We start from the raw sequence: 24,385 nt of genomic DNA, 5'->3' as shown, positions 1-24,385 counted from the left end.
ACTGTGTGCACAGCACTGGATTAAGTACTCTCCCAAGCACTTAGTCCAGTGTTCTTCACACAGTAAATACTATTGATTGAACTTCCAGTTTCTTTGACAAATATACGTAAGCATACAGGCTAACATTCTGATAAGCAAATCATTTCGCAATCAGACACATCATCGTGTCTAGCTGCAGGTCACTGGATGGACGGGCACACCATCTGCCCCTGTAGACACACTTCACTTATTTATTCCTTTAAATTGTATTTATTTAGCACTTACGGTATATAAAGCACTATTCTAAATGCTTGGGAGAACGACAGACACATTCCCATTCCACAGTAAGCTTAGGAGGGGGAGACAGACATTAATATAAATAAATGACAGTTATGTTCGTAAGTGCTGTGGGGTGGGATGGGGGAATGAATAAAGGGAGTAAGTCAGGGTGACGCAGGAGGGAGCGGAAGAAGGAAGGCTGAGTCAGGGAAGGCCTCTTGGAGGAGATAATCCCCGCTCTGCCATGTCTGCTGTGTGACCTTAGGCAAGTCACTTCACTTCTCTGGGCCTCAGTTTCCCCACCTGTAAAATGGGGGTGAAGACTGTGAATCCCATGTGGGACATGGACTGTGTCCAACCTGATGATGTTCTATCTACCCCAGTGCTCAGTACAGTACCTAGGACATAGTAAATGCTTACAAAATACCATTTTAAAAAAAAACCCAAAAAATAACCACCAGGAGCACCTAAAAGTTTGTTTGGTAGAGAAAACATTTAGGTAGGCACAGAATTCCTGAGGTCAGAGCCGGAGGAGAATGTTGCCAGGAGGCCAAGTGTGCTGCTAGATGACCCTGGATAGCCTTCTGCCCCCAAGAATCATGGTTGCCTCCCCATCCTGGGCCCCAGTGTACAGATCAAGGGGCAGGAGATGAGTCCTGTCCTGGAGATTCTGGGGGAGCTTTCTCTTTCACTCCGTGTCGGCTGCCTAAAAACATATGCCCTGTGACCCAATGACATTATGCACCACATGTGACCTTGCAACACTGATGAGCCCCAGCCACTGGCAGGAGTGGAGGTGACCCAGTGTGTGGGGCTGGAAAATGGAAATTTTTGGAATTTCAGTCATCGCCCAGAAAATGGCAAAGCGACTTTCCTCGGCTACTGTCTCCAATATCCCGTAGACAAAGTACTTAATGGAGGGGGGAGATGGAGATTCTTTGAAAAGACTAGCATCTTCCAACTCTGGCGACAGCCTCTAGCTGTAGCTGCCCATAAGGGTAATAATAATAATGATGATGATGAGGGTAATAATTATAATGGTACTTGTTAACCACTTACTATGTGCCAAACACTGCACTAAGCACTGGGGTAGGCTAACTTGACTAGATCCGAGCAGATAACTAGGCCAGTCTTCTGAACTCTCAGGGTTCTCAAAGGCCAAGAGAGAGCTGTACTTAGAGAATGCAGTAAGCTACTGCTGAAAAACTACAGCTTAGGTAGTTGTCACACATGAAGGACTGATTTACTCAATCTAACTTATCGGTCCATACCCACTCTTAATTTTCACTGCCTCAAAGTTTCCCACCCAAATCACATAGGGGAGTGGTCAACGAGTTGGAAATGGCTTTAGTGGTGCCATTTTGGCTCACCATATCTTCCCCAAAATTATACCTGCAAGAATCTTTTCTCAAATGGAAGCTAATGGCAATAGGTTCATGTCCTACCGTGTTCATTAATGTTGACTCAGAGTTGGCGACCAAAACAAAGACATCAGCATCGAGGCAGAATTTATCAATCCAGCTATCCAGCTCTGTAGTTACATCAGTGCCAGGACTAGTGGAGAAAAAGAGTTAGATTAGATTCCTACTTATAGTTTAGGGTACTTGTAAAACAATGTGAAGCTTTAACCTAATTATTGGTTTATACTGACTGGGCCACAGTCTTCTCCCCTCCTCTTCCCCTCCAAAGGCATCTCATCACCTCATTTTTACAGCTAACCTCACTACTTATTTATTTGTCCTTCCTCTTGCTACTTTCTGTATTTCTAGTTTCAACTAGAAACACTCTAAGGTCAGGGACTGTGTCTTTTTCTCCTCCACTCTTTTCTCCCAACTGCTTAGTTCAGTGATCTGCACACAGGGAGTATGCAATAAATATTTTTGTTCAGAAGACTCTTTGGGGCTCTTATAAAATGAAAATCGAGTTAGAGGTATTTCTGTTTTAATGAATCTGAACTGACTTTCTTGCATTCTTTTCAATTGTATCTCTGAATATTGAGATTCAGTTAGCAGAAAGGGATAGTCAAAGTCTTACAATTTTTCAAAGGACTCAGTCAGAGTTCCCTTTTTGGGTTCCGGTCTGATTCCATGTCTCTTTTAATCTCTCTGAATGCTCATATTGGTTGAGCCACTGGCTTGTCATTCTAGGTATTTTAAGAGGTGGCCCCCACCTCACAAAGCATGTGAATCTAATAGTGAGATAGATGCAACCCAGCAAAAGCCACTCAGAAAAACCTAGTCCAATACACAAATCCCACCAAATGACATGTCAAAACTCCATCAGAAATGGTAATAATCTCTAGTCTCTTCCTTAAAACCCTTTAGCAGTGAGTTTTTGAATTACCTCCTTATGTATGGTACCACTGAAAAGGAAATAAAATGCTAAAAGAAAAATATAAAACATTAACTTTACCTGTCCACTAGAACCAAGTCATCTCTCAATAGTGCACACTTTGCTTTGGGCCAAAATACATGTACAAGACAGCCAGCTTCTAAGTCTTTGTCCATATGAAGTGCATGGGCCAGTTGGTTAACCGTCTTCAAATAAAAGAAAAGAACTTTACAGATCTCTGTTACATCTTTAAAAAAAAAATCAGCCTGTACCTAAGTTCAACATATGCTTGTTTAGAAGTTAAGATTTTTAAAAATAAGCTATCACCAAGACAGTATTTTCCTTCAACTTTCACAGAAGCAGCATGGCTTAGTGGACAAAGCACAGGCCAGGAAGTCAAAAGGATCTGGGTGCTAATCCTGGCTCTACCAATTGTCTGCTGTGTGACCTTTGGCAAGTCACTTGACTTCTCTGTGCCTCAGTTACCTCATCTGTAAAATGAGGATTAAAACTGTGAGGCCCACATGGGACATGGACTGTGTCCAAATACTCCAGTGCTTTAGAACAGTGCCTGGCAATGAAAAGTGCTTAACAAATACCATAAGAACAAACTTTCAAAATCACTATTCTGCCCACAAAAATCCATTAAATGTGCTGTTTCTTTCATGCCTCAGAGCTGTAATTCCACAATGCAAAGATTTAAACTTTAAAATATTAAAGTGAATTTTGGGGTCCATTTCAAAACTGCACTAAATTTCAGATTTGTGAATTTTGCGATAATTCCTTTAATAAGAGTTTGAATATGACCTCTCTGAATTTAGAATTTTCCTTCAGCACACTTACTTGCATTTTAAATCTCAGCATATTTAAAATAAAAGCTTTGACTAGTATGGGCAACTTTGAGCCTCATAAAATTTATAAGAGGAACAGACGGACATGATTATTCCACGGTTTTGAACCAGGTCCCAAAATTACTCAGTAAAATTGGACTTTTTTTTTTTTTTTTTTACAGGAAACTCCCATTTTTCCAAATCCCTGCTCCCAATAACTTTTACTTCATAAAGGTGATTCTGACAGGACACGTAGTCACTCTGCCTTGCTTCCCTTGCTTTCCTTTCCTTGTTACCTGACCTGCCACACCTAGAAGAGAAGCACCACACTTCTTTAAACATTCACAGAACAGGCAGAAAAGCTTAGCAAGTCCGTGTAACTCGTGAAGTCTCAAATGTTTACCACAGCCCTATGGAAATTTCTGTTTCTCAAAAATGCGGTCACTCTAGAAAGATCGCAAACCCAAACCTGTCCAGTTGATATAATAATAACAATAATAATGTTGGTATTTGTTAAGTGCTATGTGCAAAGCACTGTTCTAAGCGCTGGGGTAGATACGGGGTTATCAGGTTGTCCCACATGAGGCTCACAGTCTTAATCCTCATTTTACAGATCAGGTAACCGAGGCACAGAGAAGTTAAGTGACTTGCCCACAGTCACACAGCTGACAAGTGGCAGAGCTGGGATTAGAATCCATGACCTCTGACTCTCAAGCCTGGGCTCTTTCCACTGAGCCACGCTGCTTCTCTATGACCTACCTATAAATTTTTTTTAAAAAATCACAAACCTCAAGTTTCCCTACCCTGAAAATACAGTTCTTATACAAGCTTAAAAAACAAAAATCAAAAAAATTACATCTGCATCTTAGAAAATTTGAATGTATTCTTAGTACACATAAACTGCGGATCACAAAAACTTCTGTAATGCTGTATTTCGTACCCGCCTAAATTCGTTGGTGCGCACATAACAGATATGACAAAAGATGACATTCTCTTGATTTAACAATAAACCCCATACCTTTACGCTCTTTTTTTCATCTGATCCTTCAGTCATAAGATATGCTTTGTCACCATCTGTCCCTTCTACACTCAGAAAACAGTTAGTTGTGTGGCCAATCCCACTAGGCAGTACTTTGTCCCACAACATTGCATTGATAACAGAACTCTTCCCACTGCTTGTCCTGGATAAAAAGAACATAAACATATGAGAAACAGGAATACTTTAAAAAAAAAAGGCCCTAAATGACCATATTTGGGTGTACATAAGCCACAAGCTGAGATAGATTATAAACTCCTTGAAAGCAAAACCCTAAGACTTGCTTACCATTATCTGTCTCTCCCTCTAGACTATAAACTCCTTGTGGGTGGGGAACACACCTACCAACTCTATTATACTGTACTCTCCCAAGCAGTTAGTACAGTGCTCTGCACACGGTTCACGCTCAATAAATATCACTCATTAACTGATCGCTTCCCACTCGGCAGTTACTCAAATATCACTGATTGACTGAGTTACTGTCAGACTTCCAAGGCTATCAACAGGTCTCATGTCTGAATAAGTAGCTTTGTTAAACCGCTTAAGTCGATTTTATTTTCAGACCTGTGAATTTTGAATTTCACCAGGTCTTCATGTTTCACTGAACATAAAATGATTATGATCTTGAAGAATTAGCTTGGATTAGAACCCATGACCTCTGACTCTCAAGTGTAATTTTAAAGGAGGCGGTAAAACCTTACTTTCAACTTTGTATCCAAAATGTGACATTTATCAAGCAACTCACTAAGTGTTGGGTACTGTACTGTGGTCGAGGGGCAGAGAACAGGGAGTTCCAGCCTGGATAATAGTCTTAATAATAATTATTATGGTATCTGTTAAGTGATCACTATTTGCCAAGCACCGTTCTAAGCTCTGGGGTCGATACAAGGTAATTGGGCTGTCCCACGTGGGGTTCACAATCTTAATCCCCATTTTCCAGATGAGGTAACTGAGGCCCAGAGAAGTGAAGTGATTTGCCCAAGGTCACACGGCAGAGAAGTGGCAGAGCTGGGATTGAAACGCACGTCCTGACTCCCAAGCCCGTGCTTTCCACTAAGCCGTGCTGCTTCTCATAGTCTTAATAATAATGTTCGTATTTGTTAAGCGCTTACTATGTGCAGAGCACTGTTCTAAGCGCTAGGGGAGATACAGGGTAATCGGGTTGTCCCACCTGAGGCTCGCAGTTAATCCCCATTTTACAGATGAGGTAACTGAGGCACACAGAAGGGAAGTGACTTGCCTAAGGTCCCACAGCTGACAAGCGGCAGAGCCGGAATTCGAACTCATGACCTGACTCCCAAGCCCGGGCTCTTTCCGCTGAGCCACGGGGCACAGAAGGGAGGGAGGTCAAGAGCAACTGTGTAATTCCATATACACTAGAATACTAATAACAGTGGTGGTTTTAGTTAAGGGCTTACTATGTGCCAGGCACTGTACTAAGCACTGGGGTGGATAGGCAAATCCGGCTGGACAAAGTCCCTGTCCCCACATAAGGCTCACAGTCTCAATTCCCATTTTACAGATGAAGGTACTAAGGCCCAGAAAAATGAAGTGACTTGCCCAAGGTAACAGAGCAGACAAACAGTGGAGCCAGGATTAGAACCCACAACCTTCTGACTCCCAGGTCTGTGCTCTATCCACTACTCAACGACAGCACAAGGAAGCAGTACTCTGGTATTTAATAATCCAGTCGGACGCCTGTGGGTGAGGGACACGACAGTGAGAATGTCAGGTCCCGATCGGTTGCACTGGAGATTTTGGCCTTTGAGGAAGATAAATAAAAATAAAATAAATTGTGGTATTTGTTAAGCGCTTACTATGTGCCAAGCACTGTTCTAGGCGCTGAGGGATACAAGGTGATCAGGTTGTTCCACGTGGGGTTCACAGTTTTAATCCCCATTTGACAGATGAGGTAACTGATGCACCCAGAAGTGACCTGCCCAAGGTCTCACAGCTGACTAGCGGCAGAGCCGGCATTAGAACCCGTGACCTCTGACTCCAAAGCCCGCGCTCTTTCCACTGAGCCCCGCTGCTTCTCTAGATGAGAGCGAGGCCCTGTTAGGAGACTCACCAAATGGTTCGGCTGCCTCCGGGAGGTTATCCAGTTCAAATCGGGGACAGCGTCAACCAGTCCACGCCAACTACGCAACTAGGACGCGGCCGCCCGAGGGCCCGCCACACCACAACCACACAACCCTACCTGGCCCTGCTCCACAACTCCCCTTGTCGCCCCGAGCTGCCCCTGCCCTTCTGGGAAGGCCGAACCCACCCTGGCTGCTCTCCTCACCCTGCTCTCATCTCTCCACGACCTGGCCGTTTTGCATCCTCCCCAGGCTTTAGAACAGTGCCTGACACACAATAAACACTGAACGTATACCAATCAACGGTATTTCATTCATTCAATAGTATTTATTGAGCGCTTACTATGTGCAGAGCACTGTACTAAGCGCTTGGAATGCACAATTTGGCAATTTATTGAACACCTATGTGCAGAGCACTGTAGTAAGCAACTGGCAGAGTATGATTCAACAGCATTAGCACATTCCCTGCCCAAAACGAGCTTGACAGTCTAGAGGGAGAGACAGACCTTAACATGAATAAACAAGTAATTTATAATATAGTTTAAAGATATGTACATAAGTGTTGTGGGGTTGGGGCGAATAGCAAATGTCCAAAGGTCACAGATCCACATGCATAGACTACATAGAAGGGATGGCATTTAAGCGCTTACTATGTGCAAAGCACTGTTCTAAGCGCTGGGGAGGATACAAGGTGATCAGGTTGTCCCATGTGGGTTCACAGTCTTAATCCCCATTTTACAGATGGGGTAAATGAGGCACAGAAGTTAAGTAACTTGCCCAAAGTCACACAGCTGACAAGCAGCTGAACTGGGATTTGAACCCATGACCTCTGACTCCCAAGCCGGTGCTCTTTCCACTGAGCCATGCTGCTTCAAGGGATGGTGAGCCAGGGAAAAGAAGAGGAGAAGCCTTACAATCACAGACCACAAATACCATTATTATTATTCCAGTGACAGACACAAGCACCTTATTCCAAAGCCTGTAATTTAGTAATATCCTTCACACTCTTCTACAATACAATCATTATTACGCATTTGGTTTCCACTTCACAGGTGGAGACAAGGGACACGTGACCTATTTAAATCTGGGAATTATGAGTTATTTTAATGGCATGAATCAATATCATATCCATTCTTAGAGACCTCGATTTATACCAGGGTCCACATCACACACGTATTTATATACATCCACCTAAGTCAGTCATTTAAAGGAAGTGGAAACAATCCATTACCTGCCAAAAAACGCTACTTTCATATGTCTCCGGGACAATACTTCTCCAATGATGGACAACTTATTTTTATAGCCCTGAATCTCTGCCAGATCTTCCTCGGTGGCAATCCGTTCGAGTTCAGGATTCTTATATGTCTCTGTGACGGCATGAAGACACCAAAAAAAGACAAAGTATATTGTTAGAATAATGACACTTAAAATTATTTCCACAGGACCGGCTGGCATTTCAAATAATGTTTACTTTATTCATAAGAAATCTACAAACATAAGAAACCACATTTTACTTTCCCAAGAGTTTAGTACAGCGCTCCGCACACGGTAAGGGCTCAATAAATACAAGGGATCGATCGATTAAGAAATGCTACCACAGGGTCAGGGGAACAGTTTATCCCACCCAGCAGGGCTTCCCACCGTCGCCACGGGATGCTGGAGTACCTAAGCAATGGCTAGTCTCCATGTAATCCATCCTCAGGTATAGCAACATCCCAACTTCTCCCCTCTATGCCTTTATTTTTTCCTTTTAGAAAGAATCTCCCTTTCCCTGATCACCCTGTAAATATTCTATCTTAAGATGCAGAGACCAGCACAAGGCATAAAACATGAAATGCCCACATCCACATAGCCTTTTGGGCAGCCATCGTACCTTTTCTTTCCTTTTTACAGTATTTCTTAAGCACTTATTATGTTCCAGCCACTGTAGTAAGCGCTGGGGTCAATACAAGCTAATCAGGTTAGACACAGTCCATGTCCCAGGTGGGGCCCACAGCTGTAATTCCCATTTGACAGATGAGGTAACTGAGGTCCAGAGAAATTAAGTGACTTGCCCAAGGTCACACAGCAGACAAGTGGCAGAGCAGGGATTAGAAACCAGGTCCTTCTGGCTCCCAGACTCGGGCTCTACCCACTAGGTCAAGCTGCCTCACCTTGGCCCAATAACTGGGAAAAAAAGAAAGAAAGAAGCCATCGACAATGACTTCAAGATGTGTCCCCTGAATTATGACTGAAAGTTCGGAGCCCATCATCGGGTAGTTGTAATTTCTATTTTTTTCCCCAGTATGCATTACCCTACTCTTGATACCATTTAAGCCCATCTCCCATTCTTTGGTCTCTTAGCTAGATGGGGTCTTCCTGCAATTTATCTCCGTCTTTTAATAAACAATGTATTTGTTAAGCACTTACTATGTGCCAAGCACCGTTCTGAACACTGGGGTAGATACAAGGTAATCAGGTGGGGCTCACAGTGTTAAACCCCATTTTACAGATGAGGGAACTGAGGCAGAGAGAAGTGAAGTGGCTTGCCCAAGGTCTCACAACCGATAAGTGACAGAGCTGGGATTAGAACCCACGACCTTCTGACTTCTAGGCCCGGGCTCTTTCCACTAAACCACGCTGCTTCTCTTTTTGGGACTTCACCACCTGGAAATGCTTAGTGTCATCTACAAACGCGGACACAACACTGAACGCACTGTCTGTCAGATACTTGGCACCCCACCACGTTGCCTACTGGCTCCAGAGAAGCAGCGTGACTTGGGAGTCAGAGGTCGTGGGTTCTAATCCCGGCTCCACCGCTTGCCAGCTGTGTGACTTTGGGCAAGTCACTCCACTTCTTTATGCCTCAGTGACCTCATCTGGAAAATGGGGATAAAACTGTGAGCCCCAAGTGGGACAACCTGATCACCTAGTATCCTCCCAGCGCTTAGAACAGTGCTTTGCATAGTAAGCACTTAAATACCACCATTACTATTATTATTATTGTTATGAGAAGCAGCGTGGCTCAGTGGAAAGAGTCTGGGCTTGGGAGTCAGAGGTCATGGGTTCTAATCCCAGCTCTGCCACTTGTTAGCTGTGTGACTTTGGGCAAGTCACTTCACCTCTCTGTGCTTCAGTTCCCTCATCTGTAAAATGGGGATTAACTGTGAGCCTCATGTGGGACAACCTGATGACCCTGTATCTACCCCAGCGCTTAGAACAGTGCTCTGTACAGAGTAAGTGCTTAACGAATACCAACATTATTATTATTATTAGAAGCGGCCTGGTACAGTGGATAGGACACGGGCCTGGGAGTCCCTAGTGCCTATCAATCTCCGCTCCAAACAAAAACTCCTCACTCTAGGCTTCAAGGCTCTCCATCACCTCGCCCCTTCCTACCTCTCCTGCCTTCTCTCTTTCTACTGCCCACCCCGCAAGCTCCGCTTCTCCGCCACCCACCTCCTCACCATCCCTCGGTCTCGCCTATCCCGCCATCGATCCCTGAACCACGTCCTCCCGCGGTCCTGGAACGCCCTCCCTCCTCACCTCCGCCAAACTGATTCTCTTCCCCTCTTCAAAACCCTACTTAATAATAATAATAATAATAATGTTGGTATTTGTTAAGCGCTTACTATGTGCCGAGCACTGTTCTAAGCGCTGGGGTAAACACAGGGGAATCAGGTTGTCCCACGTGGGGCTCACAGTCTTCATCCCCATTTTACAGATGAGGGAACTGAGGCACAGAGAAGTTAAGTGACTTGCCCACAGTCACACAGCTGACAAGTGGCAGAGCTGGGATTCGAACTCATGAGCCCTGACTCCAAAGCCCATGCTCTTTCCACTGCGCCACGCTACTTAAAACTCACCTCCTCCAAGAGGCCTTCCCAGACTGAGCTCCCCTTCTCCCTCTACTCCCTCTACCGCTCCCCCTTCACCTCTCCGCAGCTTAACCCTCTTTTCCCCCCATTTCCCTCTGCTCCTCCCCCTCTCCCTTCCCATCCCCTCAGCACTGTACTCATCTGCTCAACTGTGTATATTTTCATTACCCTCTTTATTTAGTTAATGAAATGTACATCGCCTTGATTCTATTTAGTTGCCATTGTTTTTACGAGATGTTCTTCCCCTTGACTCTTTATTGCCATTGTTCTCGTCTGTCCGTCTCCCCTGATCAAACTATAAGCCCTTCAAATGGCAGGGACTGTCTCTATCTGTTGCGGACTTGTTCACTCCAAGCGCTTAGTACAGTGCTCTGCACATAGTAAGCGCTCAATAAATACTATTGAATGAATGAATGACTAGTGCCCTCATATCTATCAATCAATCAATATTTCCTGGGTGCTTACTATGTGCAGAGCACCATACTAAGCACTTAGGAAAGAACAATACAACATAATTAGCAGACATTCTCTGCCCCGCAAGATTACAGATTAAGGGAACTCTAAACTATCTGCTTAGACAGTAATGGAAATGACATCATGACTGGCCCTGGGGCAGGCAATCAATCAATCTTACTAATAATAATAATGTTGGTATTTGTTAAGCACTTACTATGTGCCGAGCACTGTTCTAAGCGCTGGGGGAGATAAAGGGTAATCAGGTTGTCCCACGTGAGGTTCACAGTTAATCCCCATTTTACAGATGAGGGAACTGAGGCACAGAGAAGTTAAGTGACTTGCCCACAGTCACACAGCTGACAAGTGGCAGAGCCGGGAGTCAAACTCATGACCTCTGACTCCGAAGCCCAAGCTCTTTTCCACTGAGCCACGCTGCTTCCCTTACTTACTTACTTATTTACTGAGCGCTTGTGTGCAGAGCACTGTGCTAACAAGCTGCCTTTGGACCAATATTTGTGCATAGAGGGGACTAAGGCCCCAAAACAATGGAAAATCCACATAATTGGCCCAGCCTTTAAGGAACAATGACTATTAATGGGTCTGTCTCCCTCTCTTCACCTCCTTATCACTATTGTTCCTCCATTACCAGGCTCTCAAGTCTCACTATCCCCTTTATCTTGCTCTATTACTCCACTTTCACTCCGTTCCACCCCCTGCACTAATCCAATCTAAGAGGAGAAGAGCCACAACTCTATAATACAAACCTAGGCGATCTGGCAGAGGTTTTTTTTGTCTTTTGCATTTGACAAAAATCACCAAAATGTATCAGAATTTTTTTTCCCTAGTTCCTTAAATTGGCCCAGAAGCATGCATACAAAGTGTCTATTTTATACTTGATGCAAGTTCTATTCAAGCCAAGAACATGTCTTTCTGTTCTCTGTATCAACATATCCAGTAGAGTTCCAGGCACACAGAGGCCACTCAAATATCTGCGGAAAGCAGCAGCGTGGCTCAGTGGATAGAGCGCGGGCCTGGGAGTCGGGAGGACCCGGTTTCTAATCCCGGCTCCGCCACACGCCGGCTGTGTGACCTTCGGCAAACCGCTTCACTTCTCTGGGCCTCAGTTACCTCATCTGTAAAATGGGTGTGAGCACCATGTGGGATAGGGCCCACGTCCAACCTGATTAACATGTATCTTCCCCAGCCGCAGAACAGGGCTTGGCACATAGCAAGCGTTTAACAAATAGCATTATTATTATTATGATGGCATCTATCTGCAATGTTTTGTTTCTTTTAAAAAAAAACACCCAAGCTTGAAGATAAACTGAAAACGAAAAATCGATTAATAATATTCTGGCTGATTTTATTTTTCCAAAATATTAAATAAAAAGACTAGGCACAAGTTCAAAGGTTCTACCTACTCTAAATAAAGCCTTTATCGAGCCTCCAGTGCACCGTGCCCAAGGGCAATCCAAGTCTTAACAGGAGTAAATCTGGCTACACTGATATTTAAAAGACCTTGTTAGCAAACTAACCTTCAACAAAATCTGCTCCCTCAGTGACATATTCCAGTAGCTGGTCAAAGATTGCAGTAATCGTCTTTTTAGCCAGCACAAAGTGCTTCAATGGAGAGGTGGTGTTCTCTGCCATTCTGTAGCTGTGGAGATATTAATGACAATATCAATAATTAAAAAGAATTGAGATGACAGCAGAAAATACAACTTTTTTCAAACTGCAGTGTTGAAAAAGAATGAAAACACTATCCAAACAAGCCATAATTTGTTACCTGAGAATAATGGAGGGTGTAACTTCGGCAATTGGACAAGTAGTACTTTTTACTACTTAAAAGTGAGCATAAACACAAGAATAAGTGGAGCGAGTTTTAAATGTCTGGGACAGTGTTTTCTGAACCATGTGCTGGCAAGTGGGTCTACAGTATGTTCATCCAGACTTCCAAGCGTGGGAAGGGAGAAAGGGTACTTCTGTCTATTTAAGGACTAAACGTGAAGTGTTTCACACCGAAATAGAACGTTCAAGATGTACCATTTTCATTTGTGGTACGAGGCATAACACTTTTCCCAAAATGTGTCCTTCCCCTAAGAAAAAGTGAGTTGCCGAATCGTTTCCAATTCTTTAAAAAATAAAATAAAACACAGGAAGGTGAGAGGATTGAGTGGGTTTTTTAAAATCGAGGGGGGCCCTCATATTACTGACAATGCAGCACTTCTCAAGTGATCCTTCATTATACCTCCTTTAATTGGAGGGGACACCATTTACGGTCATGGGAATAAAAGCCCCTTGGGGACGAGGGAAAGTTGAGGAAAACTATTTTAGTAAACAACAACTAAACTGCAAACTTCTCGTGGGCTGGTAGCCTATGTACCAACCCTACTGCAGTCTTTCAAGCAGTTGGGAGAGTGCCCTGCACAAACTAAGTGCTCCATAAATAGCACCAGTTGACTTAATACCACTTTAGAAGAGCCTTCCAACTTTCCTAAAAGGACAAGAAAACGAAACATAAAGGAAGGTGCGGAATATTTACATTTAGGAAGTCAGTACTAAGACAGTGGAAAAAGAAGAAGCAGTCAGAGGAGAATACGCTCGTTGGCTGGAAGTTTTGAGGGTTGGAGAAAACCAAATCTCTTGGGGTTCTTCGAAGTTGGCTGCGGGGCGAGGGGGCACTACCAAACTGTATTTACTGAGGGCGACGACAGAGAGAAGCAGTGTGGCCTGGTGGAAAGAGCCCGAGCCTGGGAGTCGGAGGACCTGGGTTCTAATCCTGATTCTGCGCCGCTTACCAGCTGTGTGACTTTAGGCAAGCCACTTCACTTCTCTGTGCCTCAGTTACCTCATCTGTTCAATGGGGATTAAAAACTGTGAGCCCCAGGTGGGACAACCTGATCATCTTGTATCCCCCCAGCGCTTAGAACTGTGCTTCGCACCCAGCTCTGCCACTTGTCGGCTGTGTGACTGTGGGCAAGTCACTTAACTTCTCTGTGCCTCAGTTCCCTCATCTGTAAAATGGGGATTAAGACTGTGAGCCCCACGTGGGACAACCTGATTCCCCTATGTCTACCCCAGCGCTTAGAACAGTGCTCGGCACATAGTAAGCGCTTAACAAATACCATTATTACCATTAACCCCGGCTCCTCCACCTGTCTACCGTGTGACCTCGGGGAAGTCACTTCACTTCTCTGTGCCTCGGTTACCTCTTCTGTAAAACGAGGATTGAGAATGAGAGCCCCTGTGCTTAGTACAGTGCCAAGTGCTTAGTACAGTGTCAAGCGCTTAGTACAGTGCTCAGCACATAGTAAGCATTCAATAAATATTATTGAATGAATGACAGGGACTGTGTCCAACCCCATTTGCTTGTGTCCACCCCAGCGCTTAGTACAGCACACAGTAAGGGCTTCACAAATACCAGTTATTACTATTAATCACGGTAATCAGGCTGCCCCATGTGGGACAAGGACTGTGCCCCACCCAATTAGCTCATAATAATAACAATAATAATGATGGTATTTGTTAAGTGCTCACTATGTGCCAAGCACCATTCTAAGCGCCGGGATAGATACAAGGTGATCAGATTGTCCCACGTGGGGCTCGCAGTCTTCATCCCCATTTTACAGATGAGGGAACTGAGGCCCAGAGAAGTGAAATGACTTGCTCAAAGTTACACAGCTGATAAGCGGCAGAGCCGGGATTAGAACCCACAGCCAGACTCCCAAGCCCGTGCTCCTTCCACAGCGCTTAATACAGTGCCGGCCACACAGGAAGGGTTTAACAAATCCCACATTTATTTTTATTCTAATACAAGGTAATCAGGTTATCCCACGTGGGACAAGGTCTGTGTCCCACCTGGTTAGCTCATAGCTACCCCAGCGCTTAGTACAGTGCCTGCCACATGGTAAGCGCTTAACAGATACCTCAATTATTATTACTATTATAATACAAGGTAATCAGGTTGTCCCACATGGGACAAGGCCTGTGTCCCACCTGGTTAGCTCATAGCTACCCCAGCACTTAGTACAGTACCTGCCACATGGTAAGCGCTTAACAGATACCTCAATTATTATTACTATTATAATACAAGGTAATCAGGTTGTCCCACGTGGGACAAGGTCTGTGTCCCACCTGAGTAGCTCATAACAATGATGTTGGTATTTGTTAAGCGCTTACTATGTGCAGAGCACTGTTCTAAGCGCTGGGGTAGACACCGGGGAATCAGGTTGTCCCACGTGGGGCTCACAGTCTTAGTCCCCATTTTACAGATGAGTAACTGAGGCACAGAGAAGTGAAGTGACTTGCCCACAGTCACACAGCTGACAAGTGGCAGAGCTGGGATTCGAACCCATGACCTCTGACTCCAAAGCCCGTACTCTTCCCACTGAGCCACGCTGCTTCTCTAATTGTAAGCTCCTAGAGGGCAGGGATCTCGTAGCTACCCTGGCGCTTAGTACAGGGCTTGACACATGGTAAGCGCATAACAAATGGTATTTTTTTTTAAGTTGCGGGATCAGAAACCTCTTCACAGAGAAGCAGTGTGGCTCAGTGGCAAAAGCCCGGGCTTGGCGGTCAGGGGTCGTGGGTTCAAATCCCCCCTCCACCCCTTGTCTGCTGGGTGACCTCGGGCAATCCACTTGACTGCTCTGGGCCTCAGCTCCCTCAACTGTAAAATGGGGATAACCTGTGAGCCCCGCATGGGGCAACCTGATGACCTCGGTTCTCCCCCAGCACTTAGAAACAGTGCTTGGCACATAGTAAGCACTTAAAAGAAGCAGAGAAGCAGCGTGGCTTAGTGGAAAGAGCCTGGGCTTGGGGGTCTGAGGTTGTGGGTTCTAATCCCCGCTCCGCCACTTGTCTGCTGCGTGACCTTGGGCAAGTCACTTAACTTCTCTGTGCCTCAGTGACCTCATCTGTAAAAATGGGGATTAAAAAATGTGAGCCCCACGTGGGACAATCTGATGACCCTGTATCGACCCCAGCGCTGAGAACAGCGCTCTGCACATAATAAGCACTTAACAAATACTGTAATTATGATGATTATTAAAAAAATACCATCATTCTTCACCTTATTACTATAACACCAACCAGCCCACGGGCGCCACTTGTCAGCTGTGTGACTTTGGGCAAGTCACTTCACTTCTCGGTGCCTCAGTTCCCTCATCTGGAAAATGGGGATGAAGACCGTGGGACAACCTGATGACTTTGGATCTACCCCAGCGTTTGGAACAGCACTTGGCACATTCATTCATTCAGTCATATTTATTGAGCGCTTACTATGTGCAGAGCACTGTACTAAGCACTTGGAATGTACAATTTGCAACAGATAGAGACCATCCCTGCCCAATGATGGGCTCACACTCTAAACGGGGGAGACAGACAGCAAAGCAAAACAAAACAAGACAAAAACAAGGCGCTCCACCTCCTGTCAGCTGTGTGACTTTGGGCAAGTCCCTTCACATCTCTGGGCCTCAATGACTTCATCTTTAAAATGGGGATGAAGACTGTGAGCCTCACGTGGGACAACCTGATTATTCTGTATTTACCCCAGCGCTTAGAATAGTGCTCTGCACATAGTAAAGCGCTTAACAAATACCAACATTATTATTATATACACCTCATTAACAAAATAAATAGTCAGCACTTTTAAAAGGTCATCATAATAACAATAAAGAGCCTGGGCTTGAGAGTCAGAGGTCCTGGGTTCTAATGCCGGCTCTGCTGCTTGCCAGCTGGGTGACTTTGGGCAAGTCCCTTCACTTCTCTGTGCCTCAGTTCCCTCATCTGTAAAACGGGGATGAAGACTGTGAGCCTCACATGGGATCACCTGATTACTGTGTCTATGCCAGCGCCTAGAACAGTGCTCTGCACATAGTAAACGCTTAACAAACACCAACATTATTATTATATACACCTCATTAATACAATAAATAACCAGCGCTTAAAAAATGCCATCATAATAATTAAGGGAGGCAGAGGTCGTGGGTTCTAATCCTGGCCCTGCGCTTGTCAGCTGGGTGACTTTGGGCAAGTCCCTTCACTTTTCTGGGCCTCAGTTCCCTCCTCTGTCAAATGGGGAGGAAGCCTGTGAGCCTCATGGAGGACAACCTGATTACTGTGTCTATGCCGGCGCCCAGAACAGTGCTCTGCACATAGTAAACGCTAAATGCCGACATTACTATATACATCTCATTAACAAAATAGATAATCAGCGCTTTAAAAATGCCATCATCATAATAATCAAGGGAGGCAGAGGTCGTGGGTTCTAATCCTGGCCCTGCGCATGTCAGCGGGGTGACTTTGGGCAAGTCACTTCACTGGGCCTCAGTTCCCTCATCTGTCAAATGGGGAGGAAGCCTGTGAGCCCCACGCGGGGCCACCTGATGCCCCTGTGTCTCCCCCAGCGCTTAGAACAGTGCTCTGCACATAGTAAGCGCCTAACACCGACGTTATTATTACCCCCGCGCTTAGAACAGCGCTTGGCACCCAGTCGGCGCTCAACCAATGCCATCATCATCATCATCGTTCTCTGGGCCTCAGTTTCCCTCCTCTGCCCAATGGGGCTGCAACCCTGCTGACCTTGGAGCCCCAGCGCTTACAACAGTGCTTGGCGCACAGTAAGCGACCAAGAAATGCCAGCGTCGGGATTATCATTAAGGCATTGGTTAGGCGCTTACTATGTGCCGAGCACCGTTCTAAGCGCTGGGGGAGACACGGGGCCATCAGACTGCGGGGCTCCCGTGGCTGAATCCCCATTTCCCAGATGAGGTCGCTGAGGCCCAGAGAAGTGAGTTGCCCAAGGCCACCCGGCTAAGGGGCGGAGGCGGGATTCGAACCCGTGACCTCGGACTCCCAAGCCCGGGCTCTGGCCACGGAGCCGCGCTGCTTCTCTCATGAATTGCGATTGAGTCTTATTGACGAGGGAGATGAACCCACCTGGAGTGGGGGCTGGAGGCCGGAAGGAGGAGGAAGAGGAGGAGGCCGCCGCCGCCGCCAGGAGGCCGCCGCCGCCAGGAGGCCGCCAGAAGGCCGCCGCTCCGCCGCTCCGTCCTTCCTCCGTCCCTCCGTCCCTCCCTCCGTCCTTCCTCGTCCGCCTCCCTCGTCGTTCTGGTCAGGCGGCGCGGGGGGCGGGGCGGGGGGCGGGGCGGGGCGCGGGGCGGGGGGCGGGCACTTCCGGTCCCCCGCGCGCGGCGGCCCCCCATTGGCCGGCGCGGCCGGAAGCGCCGCTCCCGGCGGCGCCATGTTGACTGCGGGCCGAAGCGGAGCCGCCCGCCCAGGCGACGCCGCCGACGCGGTAAGCTCGCGCGTGCGTGCGTGCGCGCGCGCGCGGCTGGCTCTGGTCCCGCCTCCGCCGCGCGCCCCCCGCGCCCCCGCCCGGGGGGGAGTTGGTCCGGGCGGCGGCCTTCGGCTCAGCTGTTGGGGCACGGCCGCTAGGGGGCGGCGGCGAGGGCGCCCACCACCGCCTCCTGCTCTCTTCCCGTCTTCACTTTTTCTTCTTTTTCTTCTCCTGGTTTTCTCTTTCCTTCCCCCACCTCCTACTTTTCTTCCTTCCTTCCTTTCCCCATCTGCTGTCCTTCCTTCCTTCCTTCCTTTCCCTTCCTTTCCCTTCCCTTCCCTTCCCTTCCCTTCCCTTCCCTTCCCTTCCCTTCCCTTCCCTTCCCTTCCCTTCCCTTCCCTTCCTCCCTTCTTCCTTTTTTTCCTTTCCTTCTTCCTTCCTTTCTTTCCTTTCCTTCCTTTCCCTTCCTTCCTTCCCCTAACAATAATAATAATAATAATAATAATGTTGATATTTAAGCACTTACTCTGTGCAGAGCACTGTTCTAAGCGCTGCGGGAGATACAGGGGAATGAGGTTGTCCCACGTGAGGCTCAGTCTTCATCCTCATTTTACAGAAGAGGTCACTAAGGCACAGAGAAGTGAAGTGACTTGTCGATAGTCACACAGCTAAGGGGCACAGCCGGGATTCGAACCCGTGATCTCTGACTCCCAAGCCCGGGCGCTTTCCACTGAGCCACGCGGCTTCTCTATCCTTCCTTCCCCCACCTGCTGTCCTTCCATCCATCTGTCCTTCCTTCCTTCCCCCATTGCTGTTCTTTTTCTTTCTTTCTTTCTTTCTTTCTTTCTTTCTTTCTTTCTTTCTTTCTTTCTTTCTTTCTTTCTTTCTTTCTTTCTTTCTTTCTTTCTTTCTTTCTTTCTTTCTTTCTCTTTCTTTCTTTCTTTCTTTCTTTCTTTCTTTCTTTCTTTTCTTTCTTTCTTTCTTTCTTTCTTTCTTTCTTTCTTTCTTTCTTTCTTTCTTTCTTTCTTTCTTTCTTTCTTTCTTCTTTCTTTCTTTCTTTCTTTCTTTCTCTCTCTCTCTCTCTCTCTCTTTCTTTCTTTCTTTCTTTCTCTCTTTCTCTCTCTTTCTTTCTCTCTCTCTTTCTCTTTCCTTCTTTCTTTCTTTCCTCACCTGCTGAGGGAAGCCAAGGTCTTTTGGGTTGTCACCTTCCCCTTCTGTTGCCCAGCATCCATGATAATAACAATGATGGTATTTATTAAGCTCTTACTATGGACCAAGCACACTGTTCTAAGGGCTGGGAGTGATACAAGGTCATCAGGGTGTCCCACGTGGGGCTCACAGTGTTCATCCCCATTTTCCAGATGAGGGGACTGAGGCCCAGAGAAGTCAAGTGGCTTACTCAAGGTCACACAACTGATAAGTGGCAGAGTGGGGATCCTCTGACTTTCAAGCCCAGGCTCCTCGATGCTATTGGGACCTACATCCAACCGAACCCGTGCTGGGTGCCTGACCGGGCCTTGTCGCTCAGAAACTGCAGATCAAAAATCTTCTTGAGAGCTTGGCCAATACATAATAATATGTGTTATGTGCTTATTATGTGGCAGACATTGTTCTAAGCACTGGGGCAGATGCAAGGTGGTAATCGGTTGGACACAGTCCCTGTCCCACATGGGACTCACAGTCTTAATCCCCATTTTACAGATGAGGGAACTGAAGCGACTTGCCCAAGCTCATACAGCAGACAAGTGGAGGAGCTGGGATTAGAACTTGCGACCCTATGACTCCCAGGCCCTTGCTCTACCCACTAAGATAATGAGACCGGTGCCCCCAAACTGATTTGATTAGAACCCAGGTCCTTCTGACTCCCAGGCCTGTGATGGAGTGGAGTCTATCCACTACATCATGATCTTCTCAAAAACAGACTGACTGCTTGCCAGGGGCAGGGAATGTGTCCGTTAATTCTGTTGTGCCATACTCCTCCAAGCGTATGGGATTCCCCCAAACCGAGGAAGTTTTCTTCACACTTGGGCACTCCCACATATATCTCGACTGTGAGCCTGTTGTGGGCAGGGATTGTCTCTGTTGCTGAATTGTCCTTCCCAACCGCTTACTACAGTGCTCTGCACACAGTAAGCGCTCAATAAATTAGGTTGAATGAATAGTAAATGCTCAATAAATAATTGACTGATAGAGCCCTCTCACACATGGCCTCCCCATACACACACTGCCTGTAGATTGATCACCATGGTATTTATTAAGCGTTTACAAGTACTGTAGTGTAGATAATAACGATAGTGGTACTTGTTAAGCGCTCTTCTAAGCACTGGGTTAATCAGATTGGACGCAGTCGCTGTCCCAGTTGGGGCTCACAGTCTTAATGCCCATTTTCCAGATGAGGGAACTGAGGCCCAGAGAAGTCGAGTGACTCGCCCAAGGTCACACAGCAGACATGTGGTAGAGACAAAAACAGAACCCAGGTCCTTCTGACTCCCAGGGCCCTGCTCTAGCCACTGAGATAATGAGTCCCTTGCCCCCAAACTGGTTTGATTAGAACCCGGGTCCTTCTGACTCCCAGGCCCGTGCTCTATCCACTAAGATAATCAGACCCTGGCCCCAAAAGTGGCTTGATGACTGTGTAGGAAGAACCTGTTATGGTTATTGCTCATTCTTATTTGTCCGGTTGACTCATGGTACCAGCCCATCACCAAGTATTTAGGTCAAAGCAAATTGGAAAGTAATTATATTTGGTAGAATCGTGTGTAATCTATTCAAAGCATGCAGAAAAGAATCCGGAAGGGAAAATCCCTAACTCACTTCCAGGTAATTGGAAAGGCTTTCTGGAAGGGGTGTGATTTCAGAAAATAGAGGGAGGGAGGGAGAGGAAAAAAGAAGGAAGAGGGGCTTCACATTGAACAGGGTAAGGCATTCTAAGCAGCTAAGCCCCCTTTCCCTCTGCTCCTCCCCCTCCCCCTCCCCTCAGCACTGTGCTCATTTGTATATATTTTATTACCCGATTTATTTTGCTAATGAGGTGTACATCCCCTTGACTCTATTTCTCGTGATTATGTTGTCTTGTTTTTGTCCGTCTGTCTCCCCCGATTAGACTGTGAGCCCGTCACTGGGTGGGGATGGTCTCTATCTGCTGCCCAACTGTCCATTCCAGGAGCTTAGTACAGTGCTCTGCACATAGTAAGCGCTCAATAAATACTATTGAATGAATTCTAGAAAAAGCAATCAGGAGTAGGATTGAACGTTAAAAACGCAACCAACAAAAAAACTAATGGGAAGGGCAGGGCTGTGGCTGCTGGGCATCAAAGAGACCACGGATATCAAAGGCTGGAGGTGATCCAGCTGGGGTAGGATTACTCCATAATGCCAGGAATGTTGCTTCCCCCTCCCTGCAACTCCACAACCTCCCACAGTCTGATGTCCCCTCAACTCCATCCTCACAGTCCCCACCACCCTGGAACGCCCCCTCTCTTGCATTTTTTCTTACAGAGGAGCAGCGTTGAAACTGGTTCCAACTCAAATCCCTGAAGAGAGAAGAGGAGGCTCTAATAATAATAATAATGTTGGTATTTGTTAAGTGCTTATTATGTGCAGAGCACTGTTCTAAGCGCTGGGGTAGATCCAGGGTCATCAGGTCGTCCCACGTGAGGCTCACAGTTAATCCTCATTTTACAGATGAGGTAACTGAGGCACAGAGAAGTGAAGTGACTTGCCCACAGTCACACGGCTGACAAGTGGCAGAGCCGGGAGTCGAACCCATGACCTCTGACTCCGAAGCCCGGGCTCTTTCCACTGAGCCATGCTGCTTCTCTGGACTGAGCCCGTTGTGGGCAGGGAATGTGTCTGTCGTTATATTACACTCTCCCAAGCACTTAGTGAGCGCTCAATCAATACGACTGAATGAATGAAATGGATAAAGTGATAGGCAGCTCAGCATGGGAGAAAAGGAAAGGCCAGCGAAGCCCAGTAAAGGATGGAACCGGAGGATATATTTGTCAAGTGCTGTGTCAAGCACTTTTCTATGCGCTGGGATAGATTTCTGTCATATCTAGGTTTCCATTTCAGAAAAATCCCCTGGTTAGTGCTCTGCAAAGTAGATACTTCTGTAAACACTCACTGAAAATGATATTACCACTGAAGCAAACAACTCAAAGAACACCGCTCCCCCCATCCTGCTCTTCGGGTTTCTAGAAGTTTCTAATGGATGAACCCATAATATTAGAAAGGCTTTGAGCATGAGCAGGGGTAGAAATCAGCAGGAATGGGACACTGGTAAGAGAACATGGAAGATTGTGCCCCTTTCAGTTCGAATTGTTCCAAATCAGACTCTTTGTTCATCAAGCTGACCCTCCCGGACCCAAGACTCCATGGCGAAGCAGGGGTTGAGTGGCTTCTGGCTGGCAGGCGTGGAAAGGTGGTCCCAAAACAGCGCCGTAAGGTCCGGCCGCGAGCTGGGATGACTCTGGGCAGGGTGGGAACAGAGGGAATGCTGCCCCACATTCCTGCTGTTTCAACTCACCCAGCTGTCTGGCGGCACAGCCCAGGGATTGTCTCCATTGTCCATTCCAAGCGCTTAGTACAGTGCTCTGCACATAGTAAGCGCTCAGGAAATACTATTGAATGAATGAAGGGTCCCATGGGGCTCCCCCAGGCTGCAGAAGGAGCTGGGGCAGCTCCCAGGGCTGTCAAGTGCCTTGCTTAGCCCCTTCGGTGGTATCTGTTAAGCGCTCACTACGTGCCCAGCACCGTACTAATCACTGGGGCGGATACAAGCAAATCGAGTTGGACACAGTTTCCCATTTTACAGATGAGATAACTGAGGCCCAGAGAAGGCAAGTGACTTACCCAAGGTCACAAAGTAGACGAGTGGCAGAACTGGAATTAGAACCCAGCAAGGCTCAGTGGAAAGAGCCCGGGCTTGGGAGTCAGAGGTCATGAGTTCGAATCACCGCTCTGCCACTTGTCAGCTGTGTGACTGTGGGCTTAACTTCTCTGTGCCTCAGTTACCTCATCTGCAAAATGGGGATTAATTGTGAGCCTCACTTGGGACAACCCAATGACCCTGTATCTCCCCCAGCACTTAGAACAGTGCTCTGCACATAGTAAGCGCTTAACAAATACCAACATTATTAACCCAGGTCCTTCTGATTCCCAGGCCCGTGCTCTATTATGATAATTATTACTATTATTACAAGGTAATAGGTAATCAGGTTCTCCCACGTGGGGCTCAGTCTTAATCCCCATTTTGCAGATGAGGTAACTGAGGCACAGAAAAGTTAAGTGGCTTGACCAGGGTCACACATCAGACAAGTGGTGAGTCGGGATTAAAACCCACGTCCTCTGACTCCCAAACCCGGGCTCTATCCACTACTCTATCCACTAGGCCATGCTGCTTCCCCTTCCCCACTGCTCATACCACCCAAATCTAGCCAAACGGTATGGCCTAATGGATAGAGCACGGGCCTGGGAGTCAAAAGGACCTGGGCTCCAATCCCAACTCCGCCACTTGTCTGCTGTGTGCTCTTGGGCAAGTCGCTTCACTTCTCTGGCCTCAGTTTCATCTGTAAAACAGGGATTAAGATTGTGAGCCCCATGCGGGACATGATCGGTGTCCAACCTGATTAGCTTACATTCATCTCGGCGCTTAGTACAGTGCCTGGCGCATAGTAAGCACATAAATACCATTAAAAAAAAATATGGCCAAGCAGCCTCTGCGGTGGGGGCTCCTCCAGGTTCCTTGGTTTCATTTCTCTTCTAGAACTAGTCAATTTTTACTTTCACCCCTGAGCAGAAGAAAAAAAAAATCCCATGAATTCACAATGCATCCTAGTAGCATTACATTGCTGACAAAACAGAATTCATGCCTGAAACCGAACGGAAGTAAACAGTGAAAGATTCATTCATGAAATGACCACTCATAACCTCATATATGTGTGAAGCAGTTTTAACGAGATAACATCCTTACACCAGAAGAAATACTTTACATATCAAATACAAATATTTATACAAAGCTACAGTGGACGTTTTGAAATTACATTCAGTACACATTGAAAACTCAACTTTACCTGCTCTTTGTGGACACTTTTCCCCTATATAGCTTACACAAACCCACTTGTCTCAGTTTTTCTTCCTCTTTTGAATTTAAATATAGCTTAGATTTAGAATAGAGCCTCAAGAATTTAGAAATTTCATTCAAAAGATGTCAAAGCAGGCGGTGTTAATAGAGCAAGAAATACAAAATAAGCCGT

At 46.4% G+C, this 24,385-nt stretch overlaps 1 protein-coding gene across 1 annotated transcript in view; it reads right to left on the bottom strand.

Annotated features, from left to right (window-relative positions):
* The window catches only part of MFN1 (mitofusin 1), a 36,210-nt gene extending 18,374 nt beyond the window's left edge, over positions 1-17,836 (bottom strand). The window contains exons 1-6 of the mRNA XM_029060151.2: positions 17,789-17,836; positions 12,385-12,506; positions 7,768-7,903; positions 4,438-4,600; positions 2,671-2,795; positions 1,704-1,812 (exon numbers count right to left, since the gene is read on the bottom strand). Coding sequence (XP_028915984.1) covers positions 1,704-1,812; positions 2,671-2,795; positions 4,438-4,600; positions 7,768-7,903; positions 12,385-12,499 — 648 coding nt within the window. The 5' untranslated portion in view covers positions 12,500-12,506; positions 17,789-17,836. The remainder of the gene's footprint in view (positions 1-1,703; positions 1,813-2,670; positions 2,796-4,437; positions 4,601-7,767; positions 7,904-12,384; positions 12,507-17,788) is intronic.
* Positions 17,837-24,385: the final 6,549 nt, after the last annotated feature.

This window comes from Ornithorhynchus anatinus, chromosome 1, assembly GCF_004115215.2.
Source record: "Ornithorhynchus anatinus isolate Pmale09 chromosome 1, mOrnAna1.pri.v4, whole genome shotgun sequence".
Taxonomy (NCBI): Eukaryota; Metazoa; Chordata; class Mammalia; order Monotremata; family Ornithorhynchidae; genus Ornithorhynchus; species Ornithorhynchus anatinus.
The sequence above is the reverse complement of the archived record's forward strand: the minus strand, read 5'-3'. Positions and strand labels throughout refer to the sequence as shown.